At 42.2% G+C, this 19445-nt stretch overlaps 1 protein-coding gene across 1 annotated transcript in view; it reads left to right on the forward strand.

Moving 5' to 3' along the window:
• The window catches only part of STAC (SH3 and cysteine rich domain), a 475170-nt gene that overhangs the window by 434092 nt on the left and 21633 nt on the right, over nucleotides 1-19445 (forward strand). Inside the window, exons 9-10 of the mRNA XM_063922611.1 lie at nucleotides 10059-10110; nucleotides 11558-11695. Of these exons, the coding sequence (XP_063778681.1) occupies nucleotides 10059-10110; nucleotides 11558-11695 (190 nt within the window). The remainder of the gene's footprint in view (nucleotides 1-10058; nucleotides 10111-11557; nucleotides 11696-19445) is intronic.

The following is a 19445-nucleotide window of genomic DNA, read 5'->3' on the forward strand; positions in this document are numbered from 1 at the left end:
AGCAGAAAGATGCAGCCCTGGACTATTAGTAATGTACTGTAGTATACTGAGCACCACAATGCAGCACAAGACAATGAGCAGTGATACTGAGCACTGATGAGGATGATACTGAGAACTGACACTGAGCAGCCAGATGCAGCACTGGACTATTAGTAATGTTCTGTAGTATACTGAGCACCACAATGCAGTACAAGACAATGATCAGTGATACTGAGCACTGATGAGGATACTAGAACTGACACTGAGTAGCAAGATGCAGCCCTGGACTATTAGTAATGTACTGTAGTATACTGAGCACCACACAATGCAGCACAAGACAATGAGCAGTGATTCTGAGCACTGATGAGGATACTAGAACTGACACTGAGCAGGAGAGACACACTACTAGTATTACTGAGCAGCAATAAGTAAGCACTGCTGAGCAATGATATTGAGAGTTCCACTGAGAGAACGTAGCCACGTCCTCAGGGCCGTCTTTTCGTATGGGCTCAATGGGCACTTGCCCAAGGGCCCCAGGTGTATAAGGGCCCTAAGCTGATAGCTGAGGGTCCCCTCTTTCCAGAGGTACCAGATTTTTAAGAATTGGCCCTGAGGAACCGGAGATATCCGACTTCAAAGCAGTGGTCCCCATCCAAGCCTGTTAGTTGCTCTTCCAAGTCAGATATCTCGGGTTCTGTCTGACTTAGAGTTTTTATGAGGGTATACTCCAAAATCTGGGACTCTCCCTTTTGGTGGACACTAGCAGCTTGTCTCTATTATGCCCAGAACCAGAGATATCAGTCTTCAAGCAGCTGGTCCCTGCTCCAGCTGCACACTACTTATATGCAGTTTTATACTTTTGTTGGTGGATTGCTCTGGCTCCTGAACTCTGATCCCCAAGTCCCCAGTACCTCCTGAAAGGTGAGACTCTCTAGTTTTTTTATCCGATTCAACGCTAAAGGCCCGTAATCATGGGCAGATGTGGCCAGAGATGTGTGCTGAGCAAACCTCTCAGCACACAACTCTCCCCCCGCTCAGCACAGCGCGATGTGTGCTGAGCGTGCGGGGGAGCGCTCATTTCATGAGCGACCTGCTAGATTGAGCCTGCATGCAGGCCAATCTAGCACCAGTGATAGCGATGCACGGGGCCGCGCATCGCTATCGCTGTGGGGGTTACACACGGAGAGATCATGCTTAAAATCTAAACAATCTAGTCAGATTGCTTAGATTATCGCTCCGTGAGTACCCCCCTTACGAAATCTATTACCAGGAACTGGAGATATCTGCAGTCAAGCAAGGTGCCCTCCCACCAGAAAATTATGAATATTAAGCCCACTCCACTATCCACCCCTCCCCTACGTATTAAACACCCCCTACCACCCTGGAAGTCATGTACCAGGACCTCTTCATTCAGCCCAATGCCTCCTTCTACAGTTTAGTGTTCTTCCTCCCGTTCCATCTGTGCAGTAAAGGAGTAATTAGCAGAATTTACTGCTCCAGGTCCAGCGGAAGATAGAACACCCCCTACCGCCCATGAGACAACAAGGTTTACGCTGATAGCACCCCCCACCCCTACTGCTGGAGGATAGGTAGGGGGCCCAGTGCATTGCTGTGCCCAGGGGCCTACACTGCTGTTAAGATGGCCCTACACGTCCTCTCCGCTCTCTCTACCATGCACGAGTAAAAATGGCGGCGACGCGCGGCTCTTTATATGGATTCCGAATCTTGCGAGAATCCGACAGCGGGATGATGACGTTTTGCCTCGTTCGGGTTTTCTGAGTCAGGCGGGAAGAACCGAGCCTGCCTCGGACCCGTGTAAACTACGTGGAGTTCGGGAAGGGGGGGTGGGGTGGGGGGGTTCGGTTCTCGGAGAACCAAACCCGCTCATCTCTAGTGTGTATGTATATATATATATATATACACAAACTGGTGGTCTTCTAGAGAGGGGTGTGCGTCCTCCCACTCTCAATCCATACCAATTTGTACCACTGCATACAGCCTTGAGAAAAGCACCCTGCGCAGCGCTGAAACGTTGGCGGAGCTATGCCACCCTTTTGATTTATTTTGCTGATTATACCTTGTTTTCACAGGTCCTTCCGAGTGCCGCCTGGTTCTTTATACATATATATATATATATGTATACACACACACACACACACACACACACACACACACACACACACACACACCCCTCGTTCAGGACTTACCATGAATAAAGTTGAATAAAATGAAATGTTGGCTTGCACATTAGTGGTCATCACCAGAATATATTTTTAAATTAGTAAATTCTGAGAGTGCCAGAGTAATTCTGCTTACACTACCTGTCATCCCACTAAGGTCACCCGGGCCACACCTCACTGGGACCCTTCATTAGACTTGCCCCCCCCCCCCCTCTCTCAGCACCACTGGGTACCTATTCTTTATTATACAAAATTCTGCAACTGACTTTACATAAATGAATATGGAGCACAGTTAGAAGCTTTCATTTACTTAATCCAAACATTCTAAACTTTCAACTTGTTTTGAGTCTCAATTATCATGCTTATGTCCTTTATACTGTCCGATCACTAGTTTAAGAACTAACGAGTAGTTAGTTTATACCAGTTCCAACTGAACCTAATTATTACCATGGAAAGTGACATAGGACCTCATTCAGTAAGGATTGCAAATTCTGCTTTTTAGCCGAATTTGCAATCCTTTGACTTTCATGCTGGCGGCCGCCCATCTCAGGGCAAGACCGCCCAGCATGCTATCCGCTGCCCCCCATCTGCGACCACGCACTAATTGCGCTCGCAATGCAATTAGTGCGCAGTTGCAGACATTATGAAAGCCTCCTGCCATCTTTTTGATTGCCGCCACCCTTGCAACACTCCGTCTCCACCTTGGAAACTAAGCATTGTCGCCCCGTAAACGCCTCTACCTGTCAATCATGAAGAGGCATTTGCAAATACTGCGGAGCATCCGCATTAAATGCGGGTGCATGTGCAGGCCAGAACCTGCGCATGCACCCATGGGACAAAAGTAATTATTGCGGTTGGGTCGTGCTTTGCGATCCAACCTGAATTAGGCCCCATAACGTGCAATAAATGGGAAGCAATTTACCCTTATCAGAGAAAAGGTCAGACTCTTAGTGAGAAATTATGCAAAATGGTCTTCCTGTAGTTGGCACAGTTAGGCCATCGTTCCTAAATAAAAAATAGTAATTAACCTCTCCACTTTGTCACAAAGCTGTAATATACTTCAATAATCCATAGATGTTTCTGGTGGCTTCCACAAATCAAAGTTTTTTTTCACACATTTCAAAATCCAAGTATACCTTAGGGCAGTACTGTAATCCCTAAGAGGCTATGTGAGGCCCTCAAAAGGTTGGCCTTGCCAACAGCCCAATAACAGGGCATCGCTGGGCCCTGTGCTGCACCCACCCCCTGATGACACGCAAGCTGTCACAACTAATCACCTCAGAGGGTGGGTAACTTTGATTCAACTCACTAGCCTGTTGCTCAGAGCATCTTACATACGTCTTACAGAGGCTTCAAGCCGCAGTGCAGCTCTACCGGCACTAGGGGAGAAGACATAGCATCTCTCTCCACAGTGTGGGAGCCGGAGCAGGGCACAGTCTGCAGCCAAGGATAGGTACGACTGGTACTGTCTCCAGGACATCCCGCCATGTGTGGCAGAATCGGCACACTCCCCTCCTAACGGCCTGCTTCCCAACATCTATTGCCCAATCCAGGTACCTTTTTTATTATATCAATCCTTCAAAAAACTGAATAACTTAATAATTCTTATAAAAAATGAATTATATAATTATATAGAATGATGCAGTATCGAATACCAAAATCTATTGGTATTAACAACATGCTTCCTCCGCCTAGTCCTAGCTGTAGGAATTATCCACATAGGTCCTTAGTCATTACACTTCTTTAAGAACTTGCTTCCAGATTGTAAAATGATAGCTTGCAAAGCTATTACTGACTTTGTCTCTATTTACACACCAAACAATATCTTACCTGTAACTGACTGGAAAGATTCTATTCCTATCCAGGGCACTTGTCTTCAAATAGAAAGAGAAAAGATGTGAGGTTGTAGTCTTCACATAAAAGTACCCTGTCTGGGAACACTTACCCAGAAATGTTTGGAATGCTATCTCGTCAGATAGCAAGGTTATACACATTAATGTAACAAAGATACTGTACTTTGAATAAAGGGAAGCAAGGCTTTTTGGCCTGACGATAATAAACACCACGTTGTGGTACTTTTTAGATTGGCATTATCCTTTTGTTTAGTGATTTGAATGGTTTACTAGGCTATTTCGTTATGTGGTTAGGTCATACCATATTTGCTTCATTTATGTGTCCCCTCTCCAGGGGGAGAAGTCCGGAGAGGTGATGCAGTGGACCACTTCAGGGGCAGGGCCGAGCTCTTCACATCATTAGGCACCACTATTGTGGTTCATGTAATTCTAACCCCACCCAATCTATACCGTCTTGTGATTCACATAATTATCTCCCCATCCTGGCCACTTTACTAGGGATCACTTATGGGGTCCGTTGGGGCTACCCAAAAAATCGTGAGTCTCCAGCACCTTCCGGTAGAGTAGGTAAGTATGAGTTAGGTGTTCCTGTTATTTTGCCACAAATTTTAGCCAATAGTGTTGGAGTGGGAGGTGACGTCAGAAGGGATATACGGGGGGGGGGGGGAATGCTGTTTGTTCTTCCTTTTGTTAAGTGGTTTATCACCTGCTTATCCCTTTGTTTGCTTGTAATTGTTTGAGTGGTTTGGTTGCCTGTATGGTTTTGCAGGAGGTAGTTGCAAAGTGCTGTCTTGACTTGTCTTGGTCATAAACCCAATGGGGAAGCCTAGCATTTGTAAGGTATGTTTGCACAGCTATGGCTGTAACGGGTGTATTGTGTTTACTGGATAGTATAGGTGACGGGTGAATGTTTTTGTTGCCACCTTAACTTTAAAAATAAGAAAAAAAAGTTGGTTTGAGAAGTTTTGACAAATTTCATCACCAAACACAATTCTCTGTCTTTATTTCATATTATGTATATTTATTTGTAATGCAGTGATGTAATTGAAATTATTTTACAATGTTTTTGAAAGGAGCATAGCTTTGTGCCATCTTCCCTTTGTAATTACATTACATACAGTGCTAAATTGTGACAAATGTATTCACCAACACAATTCTCTGTCTTTATTTCTTGTTATGAATATTTATTTATGTATGTACAGTAGTTTTAAGTTTGACAAAGACTTAAGGTTATGGGCAGGTGTTGCAGATAAAATGCAGACAGTCGGGATCCTGGCGTTCAGGATACTGATGCCGAAATCCCAACAGTCGACAATACCGACAGCCACAATCCCGGCGCAACAGAGCTATTCCCACTCGTGGGTGTCCACGACGCCCATAGAGTGGAATAGATCTTGTGCCGAGCGCAGCGACCCACCGAGCCCGCAGTGTAGCAAGCGCAGAGAGTCCACAAGGGGACTCTTAGTGCCTGTCCCGCTGCCGGCATTCTGACGGACGGGATGCCACTGCCGGAATATTGATAGCTAGCATCCCGTCCGCGGGTAAATCGTATGTATTCCATGGGCAGATAGGCAAGATACTCGTACACATTCTGAGCCAATAGGTGGCTTCTTAATATGAATCGGCATGATGTTGGCCTGGGCTTTAGGGAAAAAAACGGGCAATTACTGTATCTATAATCTCTCCTATAACTGATAAATTAGGATTAAGGCTCTTCACCTGGGATGTCCTTAAGAAAGATTATAGGGATTTAGGCCAGAAACTCAAAAAAAGGACATCTAAGGTAATTTTCTCCGAAATATTACCAGTGCCACGCGCTAGCCCAGGGAGACAGAGGGAGATTGGGGAGGTAAATGTGTGGCTCAGAGACTGGTGTAGGAAAGAGGGGTTTGTGTTCTTGGAACACTGGGCGGACTTCTCAGTCAGGCGCCATCTTTTTTCTCGTGACGGATTGCACCTGAATGAGGAAGGGGCTGCGGTGCTGGGGGTAGGATGGTTAGTAGGTTGGAGAAGCTTTTAAACTAGGAGCCTGGGGGAGGGTTTAGCTAGAAACTATGGGTCATGCAGCAAGTATACTAGGGATGGTGGTAGTGAGATTAATTGGGGTGGAGAAGGGGGGAAGGAAAGTGCAACCGGTAAGGGTATTTACATGGGTTCTATTAAGGGTGTTAAGAAAGGTATTGCTAAAGCATTAAATAATAACAATTATGTGTCACCATTACAGACCATAGAAAATGTTGTACGGGACTTAAGGGAAAATACTTATGTCAGGGCGGTGATTTTAGACGGGAACATTGGGTTGACCAAAGAGAAAAGTAAGGTGGGCAATACTAAGTACGGTGGGGTTGGAGAGGGAGCGAGAAGGACAGTCTGTATCAGTAACTCTATGGATGCACTAGTTAACCAGGATGGGAAATCTTTAGGAAAACAAACAAAGGAACCGATAAACTAAAATGTATGCTTGCAAACGCAAGAAGTCTAGCAGGTAAAATGGGGGAATTGGAATTGTTAGCATCAAAGGCTGAGTATGACATTATAGGTATTACGGAAACATGGTGGGACGACTCTCACGACTGGGTTGCTAACTTGGAGGGGTATTCTCTTTTTAGGAGGGACAGGGCTAACAAAAGAGGAGGAGGCGTATGTCTTTATGTTACACCATCACTTAAACCATACCTAAAGGAGGTTATCTATGAGGAGACTGGCGATAATGTGGAGTCACTATGGGTAGAAATATCAAGTGGGGGAATTGATGCAAAAAAACTAGTCATAGGCACGTGCTACAAACAGCCAGATATTAGCATACATGAGGAAGAACAACTATTGCAGCAAATCAAAATGGCTGCGGGATTGGGGGACATCCTTGTCATTGGGGATTTTAATTACCCGGATATAAACTGGAGTAACGATTCATGTGCTAAAGCGAGGGGCAGCAGGTTCTTAAATATGTTTAGGGATCACTACTTGTCTCAATTAGCTGAGGACCCAACTAGGGGTAAAACTACCCTGGATCTAGTAATTACTAATAATGTGGACATTATATCAAACACTAAAGTTGGGAAGACTTTGGGTAACAGTGATCACTATATGATCACATTCGACATCAGTTTCAGGAAACATAGCTACAGGGGTTCCACCAAAACTTTTAACTTTAGGAAGGCTAATTTCAGTATGCTTAGATGTGCACTTAACGACATAGAGTGGGAGGTTCTGTTTAATAACAAGAACACTTCGGAGATGTGGGATGTTTTAAAAGGGTTGCTGTATAGCAATATTCAAAACTTTATTCCCATGGGCAGTAAACGCAGGAGTATTAAACTCAAACCGATGTGGCTTAACAAGAAGGTTAAGGCAGAAATGGATAAAAAAAAGCGGGCTTTCAAAGCATTTAAATCTAATGGAAAGGAGGAGTCTTTCAAGTATTAGAAGGAGTGTAATAAGAAATGCAAAAAAGCAATAAGAGCAGCTAAAATGGAAAATGAAAAGCAAATCGCTATAGAGAGTAAAACCAATCCTAAAAAGTTTTTTAAATACATAACCGGTAAAAGGTTAAAAAAGGAGAATATAGGTCCATTAAAAGATGAATTAGGAGAATTGATAAATGCTGACAAAATAAAAGCGGAAATACTGAACAAATTCTTTTCATCAGTATTCACCAGTGAAGAACGGATGGTGGGAGTAGAGCATAACAATTGTGACAGTAATGATTCATTGTTAGATACTTGTTTAAGTGAAGAAGTAGTCCGGGAGAGACTAAGCAAAATTAAGATTAATAAATCACCTGGTCCTGATGGACTTCACCCAAGGGTTCTTATGGAGCTTAGTTCACAACTAGCACGACCCCTATACTTGATTTTCAATAGTTCAATTAGATCAGGCATGGTACCGAAGGATTAACGTATAGCTGAGGTAGTGCCATTATTTACAAAAGGGATCCGAAAATCTTCCCGAAAACTACAGACCAGTTAGTATAACATCTATAGTGGGGAAAATATTGGAAGGAATTCTAAGGGTCATCATACAGGAGTATCTAAAGTCCGCTAGGATTATTAGAAAGAACCAGCATGGGTTTGTGAGGGACAGGTCATGTCAGACTAACTTAATTAGCTTCTACGAGGAAGTGAGCAATAATCTTGATCAAGGAAAAGCAGTGGATGTGGTCTTCCTAGATTTTGCAAAAGCCTTCGAAACAGTTCCTCACAGGAGACTGAGGATCAAATTAAAGGAGATTGGCCTAGGAAAAACTATTTGCACATGGATAAGCAGCTGGTTGGATAGCAGGGTACAGCGAGTAGTGGTCAACGGGAAGTCCTCAACCTGGTCCCCAGTAGTCAGCGGAATACCACAAGGGTCCGTACTCGGACCACTACTGTTCAACATATTTATCAATGACCTAGAAATAGGCCTGGAAAGCACAGTGTCAATCTTTGCAGATGATACTAAACTGTGTAAGGTAATTAATTCAGAATGGATGTGGAGTCCTTGCAGAATTATCTATCTAAACTTGAACTCTGGGCGTCTAAATGGAAAATGAGGTTCAATACAGACAAATGCAAGGTTATGCATTTTGGGACTAAAAACAAACTTGCATCCTACATATTAAATTGGGAACGCCTAGGGGAAACAGAGTTGGAAAAAGATTTGGGGGTATTCATCGATAATAGGCTTAATAACCGTACACAATGTCATAACGCAGTAAAGAAGGCAAGTTAGGTGCTAGCGTGCATAAAAAGGGGAATTGAGACAAGGGACTCGGATGTAATCATGCCGCTGTATAAGGCATTGGTACGTCCGCACCTGGAATATTGTGTTCAGTTTTGGGCACCATTGTATAAAAAAGACATCAGTGAACTCGAAAGTGTTCAAAGGCAAGCTACTAAATTGATTAAAGGCCTAGAAGGACTGGACTATAAGGAAAGACTTACTAGGCTGAATATGTATACACTAGAAAAGAGGCGCCTAAGAGGAGATATTATTAATATCTTCAAATATGTAAAGGGACATCACAAAGAGTTATCAGAGGAATTATTTATTAAAAGAACACAGTTTAGGACACGTGGGCACTCGCTGCGACTGGAGGAGAGAAAGTTCCGAACGCAACGGAGGAAAGGGTTCTTCACTGTTAGGGCAATCAGGATGTGGAATTCCCTGCCAGGGAAGATGGTAATGGCGGACTCTGTAATTAGATTTAAAAAAGGAATGGATACATTTCTGAATGAAAAAGCTATCCAAGGTTATAATACTTAAAATATCAACATGGTTAATCCGGGGGTAACATGAGTTATAGTAGCTAACTAGTCATAAAACATTATTTAGCAAGTATGTAGAATCATCACAACTTAAAACAGGTTGAACAAGATGGGCAATTTGCATCTATTCAACCTCAAATACTATGTTACTATGTTACCTTTAGTAATATGCGGAGATTATATTACTTTTACATATTCATAGGATTACTTAAATTAACAAAGACAACATGCAGTACCTACTTGGAGTCTTTCCACTCACACTATACCACAATTGCAGTAGTATTAACATTTTCTCTGATAGTTCCCTAAAGATAAGTCACCTGCATCCAGCCCCCCCATTTCTAAGTCCCTTTTATTCCCTCTAGCCTTCCTGCCTTTATTGTTATTTACCTGTAGTGGGTATACTGTACTTAAACTTCATTTCCTTTTATGGTTTCACTATGGCATTCATTTACAGTCATTCCTATTTTCATTATGTTTTCTTGTTCCCTTCCTTTTTTTTACATATTGCTAAATTCTACATTAAATAATATTGTAGAAAAAATATATTAATATATTGCTAGTTCTAGTTTCAGAGACTTTCCCATATCTAGGTTCATCAGAACATAATATGAATTGTGACTGCAGCATATAATTACTTAACTTATATATGATAGTCCAAGAGTAGACCATTCTTATAAAGCAATAATTTCAATTAATACATTCTTAAATCAATATTTTTCAACATCATATATATGCATTAAAAAGTACTTTTACAACTTCTTTAAAACACTTAACATTTTTTGTCTTTTTTGCAGACCAGGTGATAGAATAACTATATTGGATGATTCCAATGAAGACTGGTGGAAGGTAAATTATAAATATGCGAACACCTGTGAAATGCATTCTGCAGTTTTATCTAGATTTGGTTATAGAAGTACTATTTTAATTGCTGTTTTGAACTTAAATACCAACTTGATACTTGCTGGCTTTTATGATATAGTTTTCTTCTCCCTTCGTTTGCTAAATGTGGGAGAGGAAATAGTCTATTGTGTAAAATGCATATAGATATAAAGTTTGATTTATTGACTAACCACAATCATATACACTAATCTAATATATAAGTATATTATTTAATATCCAGTCTAGTTATGCACAGATGCTAGCATACAGTATAACTGTTGTTCTAGTGTAATATCTGCAGTAGGGATGGCCATCAGAGTGTGATGGTTACCAACATCAATGTTTTTTTTTTTTTTTTCCCAATGCCAATGTTTATTCAGTACAATTATCTGATTGTGAGGTTTCCCCCTGTGCATGTTCCCATTCTGATAGGTCTAAGCAATGTTATCAGAACACTGTCTCAGTGGCAGTTCTCACTTCTCATTTGTTAAGGCACAAACTAGCTCAATCACTTCTGCAGGTGCGGCAGGGAAACATCAATGGCCCAAACCATCAGATGGTTTCCAAGTCATGCTTAGATACCATTGTTTTCATTGTAGAAAACCTTCCATTATAAAATTCCACACTTACAATGTGGAACTCCCTAATCTAATTTTTACAACGCATATCCTTCAGATTATAATAGAAACACAAGACAGATCAGTTTTTCCCCACATTGGGATAGAAGCTTATATATTAAATATATCAGATGTAGAACAGTTTACATGACAAATTTGGTGGAGTTTTTTTTACACCGGGATACTAATTTCTTCTAGTATAAAATGATTGAATGCCGTAAATATGATGGACATATGCTAATCAGACAACTAAAAATATTTCCAAGTCATGGGCTTATCTGAAATGGGTGCTGAGAGATTATAATTATCTGTTTGTTAGCACTGCAGAAATCACCAGGAAAATGGCACAGCCGCCATTTTTCCCAAAATCTGCACATGCGCAGTAGAGTGATCACTGGAAAAATGGCGCAGATGCTATGTTCCTGGAGATCAGCACATGTGTAGTAAACTCTGGCACATTGAGAGAGTCTATTGGGTGCATGATTGGGGGGCAGGGGGAAGCAGGGAAGCTGCACACGGGCCACCAGTGTTATAAATAGAAAAAATTGCATGCTTTGCAAGTTTCAAAACACAAAATAGATTGTTTACTGACCTAAATGTCCCTTCAATTTCCCCTGCATATATATAGAAATAGTCAAGACTGCAGTCTCTGTTACTATGGTAGCTTTGTATATAATGTGTAACAATTGTTACTAATTAAATACAGTTGAGTACATAATTTTATTTTGCTTGTAGTTATGACTTAAATGAAAAATGCTATTAAAAATGTGTTGAGTCACATCAGGTGTTTTCCACAGGGTAAAATAGAAGAGAGAATTGGGTTCTTCCCTGCTAATTTTGTACAAAAGGTCCAGGTCAATGAAAGACTTTTTCGTTGCACAAGAACATTCATTGGAAACAAAGAACAAGGGCAGATAACGCTGAAAGAAAATCAGGTACATACTCTGTCTCTGGCATCTATGAACAAGCTAATCTGTTTGATATACCATGCAATAAGAAACTATACCTAACACGCTGTCATTTGCAGTCAGAATGGGGTTGTCAGACCCAATATAAGCTAGTAGCAAAATATACAGAGAACTGGTGCTGTGGAAAATAAACTAAATAGTTGGACGGATAAGATATAAAACAATATTCACATTTATTAAAATACACTTAGGAAATTCTAATTTAGGGCTTTTGGGGTCATTCTGAGTTGATCATAGCTGTGCTAAATTTAGCACAGCTACGATCATTCACACTGACATGCGGGGGGACGCCCAGCACAGAGCTAGCCCGCCCCGCATGTCAGTGCAGGCCCCCCCGCAGAAGTGCAAAGGCATCGCACAGCGACTATGCCTTTGCACTTCAAGAGTAGCTCCCGACCAGCGCAGCTTCAGCCAGTCCCTGGTGCTATAAACTCAGCCCTGCTCACTGGCCTCTAACAGGCACCCGCGCAATGCATTGTGGGTCATGGGATTTTTAAACCCTTCTCCTGCAGCTGACTTCCTGCTGTCTCTGGGTGTGCTGGAAAACCCGGACAACTTTCTTTCCAGCTGTAGCTGTGCAGGACTTGTTTTCCTCTCCCTTGGAGGGAGCTGATTCAACCAGAATATGAACAAATCAGGTGAGAGACCACCCCTCTCACCACAGTACATAAACATACTGTGTATATATACTGTCAAAAGCTCCTTCACCGAGGCATGAACCAAAAACAAACTTATTGTTCACAAAATAGAAATCAATAAAAAATAAAATAAAAAGTAGTCACTGATAAAGTAGTCATAGATAAAAGACAAAAAAAGAATAAAATAAATTAAAAGTTAATAGTCCTTAATGTAGATAAAAGTCCCCATCATAAGAATCATGTCCTCATCAAAACGCATGGATACTCTGGTTTCCTCAACTGATAGTTTCTACACGTCCCCTCAGTGTCAACAGCACCTCCAAATTAAATCATAAAGGGGACATTCCATAGTGTAAAATGTACAATTTATTCAGACATCAAATAGCACAAATGATACAAATGTCAATCACAGGTAACAAATGGCTGCGTGCTGCAGAAAACCTTTTCGGAAAGCCACAGTATCCAGCATTTAGGGGTGTTATTGCTACCCCAAAAGCAGTTCACCTTCTCTCTGGTGTTTAGGGTCCCTTCCCAGGTCCTTAGTGGCAGTAGCCCACTATAAAGCAAACCAACGTATTTTATTTATTTTTTATTTATTTTCATTTTTTGGACGATAAGTTTGTTTTTGGCTCATTCCCCGGTGACGACGCACTAGATATTATATTCTGTAATTATAGTTAAGTAATAAATCATGAACTATGATCACAGTGTGATTCTCATTCTCCTCAACCTGCTACAATTTTTTATGTTATTACTGCACGTTACTGATCTCTCTCTCTATCTATCTATCTATCTATCTATCTATCTATCTATCTATCTATCTACCTATTAGTTCTCACTCACTGACTCATCACTAGTTCTCTTACTTCCCGATATGTTAGGAAGCTGTAAAGTAACATAGGCTTTCTTCAGGTAGGAAATAGGAGAATTTTAATAAACCTCCCTAAGGGGATGAAAAGGGGGTTGATATAATGACGTCATTACTGATACGTGGCTTGCGTTGCGTGAACGATAACGCCCAAATGGACAATCGGATCAAAATTTGGATTGCAGCTCCAGTGTGTAGAATTTAATAACTACAAAAATGGTCCTATCACTTTTTACCGTATCTGCTATGGGTGCTCCTTGGGTAACATCAAGAACCATGGATTAATATTTACTTACATTAAGATGTGTTAAATTTACATCTTTATAGATTTATCAAGATTTTAACACTCTTTTATATTTACAACCGTGAAAATCAGAAAATCCCATGCGAAGAACGGGTAGAACAGCTAGTGTTATAATATATACTTGCAAAAAGTACTGTACTTGTTTGTTAAACTTCAATAAAATAAAAAAGAGAGAATGAGCAGTAACTATCAAAGCAATAATGGAGTTTATACGTTCTCCCTGTTTGAGTGCATTTCATCTGAAAAACTTATTGATAGGCTCATTACCTGCAGACTAACATGTACTGTACTTTCGGGCACCATAGCGTTCAATATGAGCACTGGTTCAGTAGACAGTTAGCAAGATAAGCTACAGAAAGTACCATACCTGGCATCAAGTTTAATAAGCTGTGCTGTATCTTCAGACTATGCTTCAGTGCAGAAGCATATCTCATGCCAAAAGTAATATGCAGTACTGTACCATATCTTGTACCAAAGTAATGTGCAAAGCCAGAAGTGTTTCTAGAACTTCAGCAGTTCTTAGAAAAACTTTAGAGGGCCCCCGCAAAGCTTAAGGTAGTGAAACCCTTTCTCTGTCCCCACATTTACCTTACTGACAGGGCCCAGGTACTGCCCCCTCCGTTGTGAATGTTGTGAAAATAGTATGTACTGGTTCTGTGAAACAGTGATGGGCACTTCCCATGGGGCGCTGGTGGCTGCACTCCAACAATCCTGGGCATGGGTTATTAGTACCCTCCCCCCTCTTGACATCTCTGCTTACTGAAGGCTTACTGAATTGCCTCCTCTACCCTGCTGGTCTGTGCTCCGCACATTACTTTCTGGTCAGAGAGGAATGGAACACCCACATTTTTGTAGCCCCAATAATTATCCTTTAGCTTCAAATCCCGTGGTAAACTCACTGCTGACTTCACTTTTAGAAAAAAATATTTTGCTACACTATAGCTTTTCTCCTGCAGGGTCAACAGGTTATCCACAGGATAAACATTGGGATATGAGGTAGCGACAGCGGATTGGCACCAACGATCAAAACTTTCGGCCTCCCAGAATGCAACGGGCCAGTACCCTATATCCCTGCCTCCTGGCTCAGGCAATTCATTTTTTTCGTTGTTGGTGCTGCAGGAGCCGGACCACGATCTTTGAGCTGCTGTTTTTTTTGCAGCCATAAGCTTGTTAGTTAATTTATTTTTTATAGTCTTACGGGTTTTGAGCGAGTTTTCTAAAAAGCATGAAGAGTCGCTCCAACAACTCTCAGCCGGGTTGCGACAACACTTACCCATGTGTACAGTGCTGTTTCGGTGGGCGTCTGTGTCGGATGAACTACCAAGTCCAGCGGACGTTACCAGGATGTAGCTGGAGCATTGGGAGAAGGTAAGGCATCGGTTCTGCTTAGTGGGGAGACGCAGGACACAGCCGCACTGTTTTCGGGAGGAGACTACCGAACAGTAGCTGACGCGGCTGCCACCTCGGGTGCACCAGCGATAGTCACCAGGGATCATAGGCTCCAGGGATTAGTGTGAGGCCGGGATTCCTGGGGTTGATGTCAGCAGTGGGTCATTTCTACCCCCGGTTCATGATCAGTTTCCTCTGAGTTTACCGCCATGAACTGATTTCCCTCTTCCGGCTGAGATGCTGTGTTTCTAAAAGGAACCAGTTGCAGCATAGATGGCTGTGTGACTGGTGCGTCAGTGTTCACTTGGGTGTTTGTGTTCACTGGGCGTTGGTGTACACTATTAGCGAACGGATCCACTCAGAGTTCACTAAGATATTGATCGATCCTGTGTGTGGGGGGTGGGGGGGTGAGGGGGGAGAGTCTCCCACTGTCCTGAGCTTGGTGATACGGCACTAAGTCTCTACCTACCATTAAGTACAAGTAGTTGGATAAGTGCCTGATGCATGAGTCTGTAAAGTATTGCTGCTGTTTCTTTCGCTGTGTGACTGAATACATTTAAAGTCCTATATAAGGTAATGCAGTAATATGTTTCTCCTACATACTTGAAATGTATCTATAGTTGAATATGTGCATATATTGCTTATTGTATTAATGTATAATCTGTGACTGATTGCTAGTGTGATTGCTGACTTTACTATTTCTGTCAGTTTCTGTATATTCCGATCCTCAATGCTGGTACAAAGCAGGGAGGGATCGGATTGCATGTTACTTTAACAAGTTTTAAAGTGGTTTTGGTCACAAATTGTGTAGTTAACATTGTACAGGTGTGTAATTTGTTTATTATGTCTAATAGAGGCAAGGCTGAAGAGGATCCACAGCAGCACCAACACTCATTTCATGTTTGTCTTGCACAGCTAGATTAACCTCTCAGGATCTGATTCAGTATGGCTCATGTGAAAACTGTTTTAGCTTTCACCAAAGCCTCCTGAATAACCCAAGGCAGGCATTGGTTCAAGTTGAACCCCCATGGGCTACTTTTGCACAGACATTATCCAGTATAGCTGAGCGGATAATGCCAGATCCTATACCAGGGACAGGTTACCCTATTAACCCTTACATGCAACATTCCAGGCTGAAAGGCTGGTGGAAAGTAAATCACATAGACATGTAACAACATCTTCACAGGCTACACATGTTTCAGATGGGGACTCGTCGGAGGATGAGGACTCATCACACTCCAGGTCTGCATACAGAGACGAGGATGAAGGTCTCAGCTCAGTAGATATACCTGAGCTAATTAGTGCTATGAAAGCCATTTTATCCTTAGAGGAAGCAGCATTTGTTAAAATCTAAGGTCACCTGTGTTTAAACGTCCCAGAAGAGTCAGGACTGAATTTCCTGGGTCAGAACAGCTGACAGAAATTATGCAAGAGGCTTGGGTAACACCAGTAAGAAGTTTAGAATTCCAAAGAAATGGAATTCCCATTATCCTCTTCCATCTGGGGACTGTTTAAAAGGGAGGTGGCTCCCAAAGTAGATATATATGTCATTCGATTGGTGCGAAAATCTACATTACCTCTGCCTTCAACATCATTAAATGATGTCACGGATAGGAAAATAAATGTTTTGTTTTTTTAAAAACCATTTTCTCCTTGTCTGGGGCAATTGTTAGACCAGCCATGGCTTCAGCCTGGATGGCAAAAGCAGTGGCAGCCTGGGCTGATGCATTGGAGGATTTTCTTTCATTGGCATCTAAAGAGCAAAAATCCCATATTGCACATATTAAATAGGCGGCTATTTTTATGGAAGAAGCAGCCATGGATATGGGTACAATTGCCTCTCAAGTATCAGCCTCAGTAGTAGCAGCTCGCAGAGCTGTGTGGCTACGTACATGGAAAGCTGACTCAGAACCCAAGAAGGTTCTGGAGTATTTGTCTTTTACTGGAGATATTCTTTTTGGTAAAGAATTAAACAGTATTTTGGAGTCAGAAGCAGACTCCAAGAAAGTAAAGTTTTCTTCCTCACACAAATCCAAGCCTAGATTTCCAGCTTTTCAGTCCTTTTGGACTAAAGAAAAAGGAAAGGGTTATGGAAAACAGTCTCAATGTGACAAGTCTGGTAAGACTAAAAAGCATTGGGCTACCAGAGCGCCAGCTTCCAAGTCAGACGATAAGCCATCAGCCAGCTGGTGCAGGCCTCCACCTGGGGGATCCCAGGGTGGGAGGCCGACTTCTTCATTTCTTCATTCATGCACAGATCTGGCAGCAGTCCACCACAGATGCCTGGGTGCAAGAAGCGGTATCTCACTGTTATGCATTTGCCTTCAAGAAACACCCTCCTCAAAGGTCTTTTTGCACCAGCCCGTCTTCCATGGAAACGAAGGTCAGGGCTTTGCAAGAGGCAGTTCAGAAGTTGATTTAGTCAGGAGTGATAATTCCAGTTCCTCCTGCGCAACGAGGACAAGGTTTTTATTCCAACCTGTTTGTGGTTCAGAAGCCAAATGGGTTATTCCAGCCCATACTCAATCTCAAAGTGCTGAACAAGTACATTTTGGTGCCTTGGTTTCATATGGAGACTTTACGTTCCATTATTTTGGCCATGGAGCCGGAGGATTTTATAGTATAACTGGATATCCAGGATGCTTACCTACATGTACCTATAGCACTATCCCATCAGTGCTATCTCAGGTTTTAAATCCTCCAGCAACACTTTCAGTTTCAGGCCCTACCATTTGGACTGTCCACAGCTCCCAGAGTGTTCACCAAAATTTACGGTGGTTATGGAGACATATCTCCATCTGCAGGGGATTAGAATTTTTCCATATATCAACGATTTATTAATCCTGGCACAATCTCAGAAATTGCTTCAGTGTCACCTGCAGCAGACAATAGCTTGTTTGCAGTCAAGGATCCAGAAGCTGCTACACAGTCAAAGGGTATCCATTCACGCAGCAATGCATGTGATGAAATTGATGGTGTCGACATTCGACATGGTGGAGTATGCTCAGTTCCACTCGAGGCCTCTGCAACGTCTGATCCTTTCCAAGTAGAATGGGTTACATCAGACAATAAAAACACAGACTATGGTCCTTCCTCTGGAAGTAAGGAGGTCATTAACCTGGTGGCTACAGACATCCCAGCTGGACAAAGGGGGACCCTTTTGGATATTAGATTGGGAGGTTTTGACATCGGATGCCAGTCTTCAGGGCTGGGGAGCAGTGTCAGGAAGAAGTTGCTTCCAAGGGCAGTGGACCAAGGAAAAAAGTTGCCTGCCAATAAATATATTGGAACTTCAGGCCATATACAGATGGGTCCTCCGTTAGCTTGACTGTTTCAGCACCTAGACGGAGGTTTAGTCATGCCTAGGCGATAGCTTTGGTTGCTGAGTTTAATCACGGACAGGCGGTTGAGGCGCGACTAGATACTCAGCATGCAATACACGTCTCCACAACAGGTTGGCTAATGCACCACTAATCCAGTACTTTAGTTTGAATAGCGGCGGATTGATCTACAGTACAAGCTCTGGCAAATGGTCAGTGGCGACTGTAATGTTAATATACAGTCCTGTACTGCATAGTGTACACACAGATGGTGACCAATGGTCAGATGGAGAGAGTAAAAAAGAAAAAAATAGTTTATTCAGACGCAAACGAACGTGTTAAAACACTTGTTTATGCAGATGCAACTAATGTGTGAAAGGAATAATGTAGCTCATTGACTTTACAGTGTGTACAGTGCACTAAATGAGCATCAGAGTCCCCTAACGGCATAAACGAACACCAATGGGAAGGAATCGCTGTTGCTTTACTTTTACACATGAATTTGTATATCTTCCATGCAGCGATGTAGGCTAGCGGTGAAGGGTCCCACCTCCCACGCTGAGGGTCCCGGGTTTGATTCCCAAAGTGCCAATCTATTCCCCCCCTCCCCCCCCCCCCCCCCCCCGTGAAATTCACTTTATTATTTTTTTTTTCTGTGTAATCCATTGTAAAACATTCAATGGAAGGGTGCACACAGGTTTCACATAAATCAGGGTAAATCTGCAGGAGTGACTCATTCCGCTATGTAACAGCGGTAATGAGCAGCTGTAGACATACCAGTAAATATAAATTAGTGTATTCTGATGCAACTAACTGTTCGAGCAACACAGTACTGTAGATCGTCGGCATTAAAGAATCTCAATCTTGACTTCAAGCTGTCATTGATGTTAAAGGGGGCAATACACGGTATTAAGAACTGGGGTATGTAAACTTTTGATCAGGGTCATTTGGGTAGTTTCTGTTGTCATTATGATTTCAAAAGAGTAAACACAGTTATTTGACAATAAATGGCATCACCCAACCACTAACCATGAGTGAAAGAAAAGTTTGTGAGTTATCATTCATATTCTGACAAATTGTTATGAACCACAGGTAGTGGTTCATTCCTGTTTTCCGTATTTTATGTTTATAGTTGTCTTGCAGGCCAGGATTTCCTGTTGCTCTGGTTTAAGTAGACTCTTGTTTGCTGCCGGTGGGG

The sequence above is a fragment of the Pseudophryne corroboree genome, chromosome 5, assembly GCF_028390025.1.
Source record: "Pseudophryne corroboree isolate aPseCor3 chromosome 5, aPseCor3.hap2, whole genome shotgun sequence".
Lineage (NCBI taxonomy): Eukaryota > Metazoa > Chordata > Amphibia > Anura > Myobatrachidae > Pseudophryne > Pseudophryne corroboree.